Source organism: Fulmarus glacialis, unplaced genomic scaffold, assembly GCF_000690835.1.
Source record: "Fulmarus glacialis isolate BGI_N327 unplaced genomic scaffold, ASM69083v1 scaffold36251, whole genome shotgun sequence".
Taxonomy (NCBI): Eukaryota; Metazoa; Chordata; class Aves; order Procellariiformes; family Procellariidae; genus Fulmarus; species Fulmarus glacialis.
Genome location: NW_009194052.1, coordinates 7,055 through 14,445, shown reverse-complemented (window position 1 = coordinate 14,445; position 7,391 = coordinate 7,055). Strand labels below are relative to the sequence as shown.

The window sequence follows — 7,391 nt, the reverse complement described above, 5'->3', positions numbered from 1 at the left end:
TCCAATCTTAATGATTCTATGATTTTAAACTGGCAGACGTGGGGGAAGCCCCATCTCTGAAGGCGTGGGGGGAAGGTAGTCACTGCCACAGGCATGTGAATTCAGTAGATTAATGGGACCTCAAGGAGCAGGAACCGTAAAAGCCGTAGGAAACCTTTCAGGGTTTCAGCTTTATACTTCTTCCACGCTTGGGATCCCCACAGATGACGAAGCCCGTGCTGTAGCCAGCCAGTGTGGTAGGCAAAGACTTCTCCAGCACTGTTCATGTGGGCAGAAGAGATGCAGCAACCACCAGGTCTTACACAGAGCTGCGGGTTGCTGCAGCCACTGAATGATACCCCCGTCCAGTTTCCCACCCACGTCAGCATTTCTTCATCACTGCCTCAGCACTTTTCTTGTTCTAGGAATATCATGATCCAGAAGCACGACAGCATTACTGTAGCAGTGCACAAGCTAGCATCCTGACCCTCGGGAACACGCACAGCGCTTCACTCCCACCTCCGGCCCAGCTCCTCCTCACTGGACAACTGCTCTCCTCTGCTGCTCCAGCGCAGAATGTGCTTGTAGTACCAAATCTGGGCTGAAGGCTCTCCCTCTCCACTTAACAGCTCCTGTGCAGCTATCGGGGTCTCCAACTCACATTTTACCACTTGTGCTGCTGAGGATGAAACGTGGGTCACTCACCAAGCTCGTGTAATGATCAGATACTACGAGGTGTATATGTGTGTGTGGCCTTATTTGTTGGAGAAATCAATAAATGACCTGCAAAAACACGCCTTGGCTTCTTTTTGCTCCTGCTGTGAAAACTGTTGCCCATTGCTTTGCCTTGTTTCCGAAGCCAAGTGAGGTAACTTCTCCCAATCCCTTCTTCATTAGCATTTCTCTAGAGAAAAGGAGCAGTGCACAAAGATTTGAATTAATGGAGGCTCCTCCAGTGGAAAAGGCACAAACACTTTCCAAGGAATTTCTCCTAGGAAATGTTTAGCCTCCTCTAGTTAAACGTCCTGTGTGAGAGTTACTTGCTTGCTGTGCCTTGGATTGAAGTTCAAACCTAAAAGTGCGGGCCCTGCCTGTGCTGGCTGGTCCCTGTGGGAACTGTAAATGGATGTTGACAACATCCTCACAAATCCAGGCTTCCCTTCTTCTTACAGAGTCGAGCATTTGAAACGGTGCAGGGAAACAATCCTGCGGAAAGGCTTTCCCCTTGAAAATCTGCTCCACTCAAATGCTTCCTATAAATAAGGGAATAAAAAGGAGCTGGCCTACAGCTCTCCACATGTAAAGCGGAAGGGAAGCTTCACGGCAGAGCATGAGCTAACAAACGGGGCTGGGTCAGAGACAAAACGACATTCACGCTGCTTTGACTTTACTACAAGGAGCAGCTCCCCTTGTCAGCGACCTTCACGGGCTCGCAGGCATTGCTCGCATGAAACAGGCAGGAGGGACGAGCCTGCCCGGCGCGGGCTCCGCGCCTGTCGAGGTCAGTGTTAATTCTGCGTAACGACCCGGCCTCGGCAGCAGGAGTTGGTGTGTCTGAGCTCTGCGGCGGTGTTGAGGGGTCCCTGTTCTCCCCTCTCCCTGACCGCCCACAGAGCTGGGAGCAGCTCAAGCCCGAGCGTTTCCTCCCGGACATCCGACAGCTCCCAGTACAGATGCTGCACCAGATGCTGCTGCCGCCAGCACCCCCGCCTGCCGAACCCCCTGTCCTTCAAGCCCTTAAACCATATTCACTGCAAAAACCATTCCAGTTAAATAAAAGCTTAATGCCCATATTAGAAGTCCTACTATAGGGAAAGCTCTGCCAGTAAGACGGAGCATTGCCTTCTCTGCCAAGGGAGGGGAGCGGAGATCGGTATCATGATCCTGCAATTTTATCTGACCTCAGGAACGCCGATTGGGGTGACAGGTCACCCGAAACGGGGGGAGGAAGCGTGAGGGCTGTATTTACCCGGGAGTTTGTGCATATTTACAATAGAGGCACGGAGCCAACTCAAATCCCGCTCAACTACCAGCTCCGCTCAAGGGCTGCGGTAGCAAGGCTGCTCCACTCCAGCTGCCGAGCATCTTAGCTGGAAAACCTAAAGCTTTCCAGACTGTCCCCTCCTAAATGACGCAGTTTCCCGGGCCAGGGGCCGGGCAGCAGAGGCAGGGCGGGCAGGACAGGCAGAACAGGCAGGGACAAGGCTCCGCTCCCCTGCAGCCACCAGCAGCCCCAGGCTTGGCTTCAGTCCACCATTGCCACCTACTGCTCCGCTCAACGTCTGGCAAGACCCAGGGCTTTGCCTGGGGCTACAACCCTTGCAGGCTTCCCCTCCTCTTTCCTCCCAACAGGATTTCTGCTCCGAAAGCTCCGGGTTTTCCTGCTCCCGGCTGGGGAAGGGGAGGGACTCCTGGCCTTGGGGCCCCGCAAGCCGGGCTCTGCCTCCGGGGAGGAGGAGGACGGGCTCTGTCCACACAGGCCCAGCGCTTGCCGGGCTCCATGTCCCGCTTTGGGGCTTGTCGGGAAGGACGGACACCGTCGTCCTCACCGGAGGCGAATGAAGGACCAGACTTCGGGGTGCTGAGTCAGGAAGGGGGGATTTAGTTGCTGGAGTAAATGAAGAGACGATTCCTCTTTGCAATCGACTGTTTCAGGGAGGATTTGCCAGCATGCAGCAGCAAGGCGGTAAGGAAAAGTTTCAGGTTCATCAGCCCCGACTGCTCTAGGGTCCAGCCGCTCCCGCGGGCAGGATCCTGCCGCTGCCGGAGGTGCGGGATGGGCGAGAGGATGGAAGGGAGATGAGCAGAGAAGGAGGGGAAGGGAGAGCTTCCCCCAGGAGCTCAAAGATGGATACAGATAGACGGTGACCCCCAACTTCGGGCACAAACCAGCCAAACTATCCGCTCTAAAGCAGCGGTAAGGTGCTTGTCACTTAAAATCCCTTAAAGCTTAAGCGGTTGCAGTAATTTGGTGGGAAAGAGAAAGGATATTAAACTGCTCGCAGACAGTGATCATGTGCAACTTAACGTCTGTTGGCAAAAAGGTCGATAAAAGCTTCGCCCACCCTCAAAAGCTTTTGCAAGTTGAACGCGAAATACTGGTGCCTACGCCATTAACAGCCAAAGGGTTCAAAGGCAGCTGATGCTTTCACGGGAGCAGTTTTTGAATTGAAACAGCAACGGAGCAAGGTGTTAATGTGTCCTGAAATTCTCATTTCCAGGGGAAAGGAAGGAGGAAGAGCCGGAGGCTCCAGCAGCCGGGAGGAACCCAGGCACCAAAGCTGCGGACGGAGGGTGGGCATGGGGAGTGGTGTTTCACTTCTTCCTGGTAAGCAGAGAAGAAATTCAACTGAACCCTCCTGAAGCTGGGGCAGATAGAAAGTCTCGAGTCTCACTCACACAGAGCAGAGGAGAGGACAGGCTGATCCCACCCAGCCAAGGGCAAAAAAATCAGCGGTGCTTTGCTACACCGAGTGCCATCACCCGTTTCACTGCAGGCTGAGCAGACACACACCTTCCCCTAGGAAATGCCACCTCAAAACATCTCAGCTGATGTAAATAAAGGTGCCCAACCTGCAGCCCAGGGCCAAAAGGCAGCTTGCAACGATAAGATGACTTTTCCCTACTCATCCACACCATCACCGGGGTGTCAAACCCCAAAGGGGTGTCTCGTACCTTCGGTAAGGGTGAGATCCCATCTTGGGGCAGCGGAGGATCGGAGCTGAGATGGGTCCCCAGGGACCGACCGCAGGAGCAGCACAGGGTGCAGGCAGCACGCACACGCTCGGTTATGCTCTCTCAGAAGGACCGGGCATCTCGACATCACTTAAAGGCACTAATTTCTCCATGCTACGGGCTTTAATACCACACACCATCTTCCCATCAGTGATGAAGATGCCGTCCCCCAGCTAGGAAAGCTGGGAAGCGCAGGAAAGCTTTCCCCGCTCCCACTCCATCGCTGCCAATCATTAACCACCCACTACCGAGAAGGAGGGAGGGAGTTAACACTGAGGACACAACCCGTCCTTTGCCCCCGTGGCAGGGCCAGCCTGGGAAATCGCACCAGCTACCGTCCATCCCTGCTCCCCTCAACACCTCATCAACTCCTTGTGCTCTTTCAGAGGGCTCAGACCCATTTAGATTATTTTTTAGTATTAAAAAAAATAACTTACAGAGCAAAAAAAACCCTACAAGAGTCAGGCTCTGGTCTTATTTTGTTCCTTTTCTTTGGAAAACCCAGTTTGCACAGAAGGTTTGTTGAGAGTCTGTTAATAAACCACAGCGTGGCCACCACCAGTCCATGCTGCTGATGTTCCCCAACACACGCTACACCAGTTAACGTGTCCCAGTTTGTTTCTCCCCAAACACAACAAATTATCCTCACGAGAAAAGCAGAAGGAAAAGCTTTCCCTCCCGCCTGGCCCCTATGGCATCTCATCTCCGTCTGCTTCCAATTCAGGTCAACGTACTCGTGATGGGGATGCTCAAGACCTTTGGGATTTTCTTTGTGGCTTTCCAAGAGGAGGTGGGGGGCTCCTCCGAGCAAGTCAGCTGGATCGGCTCCATCATGTCCTCCCTGCGCTTCTTAGGAGGTGAGCTGGCATCCGTAAGGATGGGGACAGCGCTTCAACCTCAAGCCCATTTGCTTCGATATAGGGGCACTGAGGATGCTCTGCAGATCCGATGTCCTTCCCAGACTGCTGCAAGCCGGGCACGGCTGGTACCCACCCGCGTCTTAGCATGAGCACGGTCCAAGGATGGGGATCGCGTGTGTCACGAGGCCTCGCTATAGCAGGTTTATTATATACATTCAGAGTGAAGCCTCACCCCTGACACCAATATTAATGCCTCCGAGCAAGCCCGTTGCTGAATAATTCACGGCCGCTGAGTGTGGTGTGCATTAGGAAGCAGGCTGGGGACATCTGAAAGTTTGGGCTTTGATTCCTTCCCCTGCCCCGTCCCCCGAGCTCCCAAGGTACGAGGCAAGGTCCCTTGGCTGCTCTCCTGGTGCTCTTGAGTATTAACCCATCCCAAATTTCTTGTCCCACCCCCTCCCTCCCAGGGTGGCAACATGGACCACTCGCTGGGCCACCAGATGCAATGACCCCAATAAAAGTTCCCAAGCCCTGCAAAGCGTCATTTGTCATCTCCAGCCTGAGATTTCTCCCTCCTTTCCCTTCCAGCCCCGCTCGTGGCCGTGGTCTGCAGGAGGCTGGGCGAGCGGCCGACCTCCATCATCGGGGCCGGCCTGGTGGGAGGGGGCTGCCTGCTGAGCACGCAGGCCACCAGCGTCCCCTTCCTCTGCGTCTCCATGGGACTTCTCCTGGGTGAGCAGCCTGCGACTCGCAGTCGGGCAGAGATTTTCCTGTGCACGATGAGTAAAAGCAGCTCCTTTAATGTTAAACCAGGCGGTTCCTTTAATAGTAAAGCATCCCCAGCTCCTATCTATGAGACGTTGTGTGCAACCCCAAAGCTTCATGCTCAGGAGCATAAAATACCAGTTTCAACATGCTAGACCAAACTAACCTTGCTTTTTTTCCTGGACCTGACATGAATCCTGGCCTTTTAAAATCCCTTACTAAAAGTGCAGAGCCTCAAAAACCCCAGATACTAAATACCACGCGTGAATCTTGTTCTCCACTGACTGCACCAGCAAAAATCCCCCCGCTTGCAGCTCAGGAACCCTGCAGAGCAGTTCTTCTATGAGGACAAGGAGCTGGGGATGGCATGACTTTGAATCCCTAAAGCTCACAACCTGAAGCAGTCACCTTTTGGGGCATGAACATCTTATTTCTCCCCTTCCCGCAGGTATGGGGTTCGCCTGCCTTTACCAGGCGGCTGCGGTGATGACGGCCAAGCGCTGCAGGACGCGGCTGGCTTTCTCCAACGCCATCGCCCGCTCCGGGATGGGGCTGACGTTTCTAATAGCGCCGTTCACTCAACTTCTCATCGATTTTTATGGCTGGCAAGGTGAGCACATCTCCCGTTTATCCAAATTCATCAGTACTAAGAGGGCGTTTGAGGATATCTGGGCAGGATAAGAGGATCTTTTTAAAAATTAAAATTGGATGCACCGAGGAACAACTCTGTCTCTTCTAGGATAGTTTGGGGACATCTGGTTAATGATTAAACACTTAATCAGTCATTAAAGTTAAATCAGAGTCAATACAGAGACCTCAGAAACCAAAACCAAAACTGAAAATCCCTACTTTTACTACACTTTTTCCGGCCATCCTGAAGGTCCATCACGTGTACTGGACTTCTAATGAGGGAAAACGAAAACTCCCAAATCCCAGAGGTAGCTCTGGATTTGTCGCGTGCATCACAGCGAAAGGGACTTCCAGCTAGAAAAACAGGAATTAAAAACTCCTGTAAGATACCTCCTCCTTCTGACAGAGCTTTCTCCATGTTCAATACAAAGTACACCCTGTTCTAGAAAGATTCCCTACTGCTCCTCCTCTCCCATTCCAAGAAAAAAAGCATCTTCTGTCTTCCCTCAGGTACTCTCCTGATTTTCGGAGGCATCATGTTAAACCTCGTGCCTTCCAGCATGCTGCTGTCACCCGTCAGCACCCGGCCGCCTCAACGCTGCTCTGCTAAAAATCAAGACCGTGGGTCTTTAATGGCAAAGAAGGATTCAGAAACCCTTGATGGATGCTTGGATGAAATCACTCACAGGGAAATACAGCTTCGCAGTGCACAGGACCTTCCCACCACGGAGGGAGTCATGGTGCCCCACGGCAGAGATGTGTCTGGTCCAGAGAATTCGTCGGCTTTGGAAGGGTTTGAGAAACCCCCCATGGACAGCTGCTCACCAGAAATAGCCACCGAGGCCAAGAGAAGCTACAAATCCCTTCCACTGACTGAAAAAGAAAATTCACAGCCTCTCCTCGACTTCTCCCCACTGAAGGATCCCATCTTCGGCATTTTCACGTGGTCTTTTTTGTTCAGCCACTTGGCCTACTTCGTGCCCATGTTCCACCTGGTAGCAAGAGCCAGGACGCTGGGCATAAGCAGCATGGATGCCTCTTACCTCATTTCAGTGGCTGGTAGGCAAAAGAATCTTTTAAACCCATTTATAATTACAATGATACCAAAATAGGAAAGAAAAGCAACACAAATCTTGCCAAGAAATAGTCCCAAATATGTCCTAGAATAAATCTTCATGGAAGAGGTTTAGCTCACAGCCCTTACCCCCCTTCTGTATATATAGCGTCGCCTTCTGTAGATGTACAAAGTCGCTCTCACATGGTGGGTGGTTCTCTCAACCTAAGCTAGATGATCCCCCACCCTCGCTGCACCGAACAAACACAAGTTTCCAATTACATAGGTGCTATCTGTCCTCCCAAAGCCTTCCCACCACGGCCCCTGCTTTGCTTAAACCCACAAGCCACAGAAATCCAGAGTCACTC

At 52.5% G+C, this 7,391-nt stretch overlaps 1 protein-coding gene across 1 annotated transcript in view; it reads left to right on the top strand.

Moving 5' to 3' along the window:
• The first annotated feature begins 2,649 nt into the window (after window positions 1-2,649).
• The window catches only part of SLC16A4 (solute carrier family 16, member 4), an 11,021-nt gene continuing 6,279 nt past the window's right edge, over window positions 2,650-7,391 (top strand). The window contains exons 1-6 of the mRNA XM_009587651.1: window positions 2,650-2,665; window positions 3,201-3,307; window positions 4,439-4,571; window positions 5,163-5,306; window positions 5,788-5,949; window positions 6,480-7,028. Of these exons, the coding sequence (XP_009585946.1) occupies window positions 2,650-2,665; window positions 3,201-3,307; window positions 4,439-4,571; window positions 5,163-5,306; window positions 5,788-5,949; window positions 6,480-7,028 (1,111 nt within the window). The remainder of the gene's footprint in view (window positions 2,666-3,200; window positions 3,308-4,438; window positions 4,572-5,162; window positions 5,307-5,787; window positions 5,950-6,479; window positions 7,029-7,391) is intronic.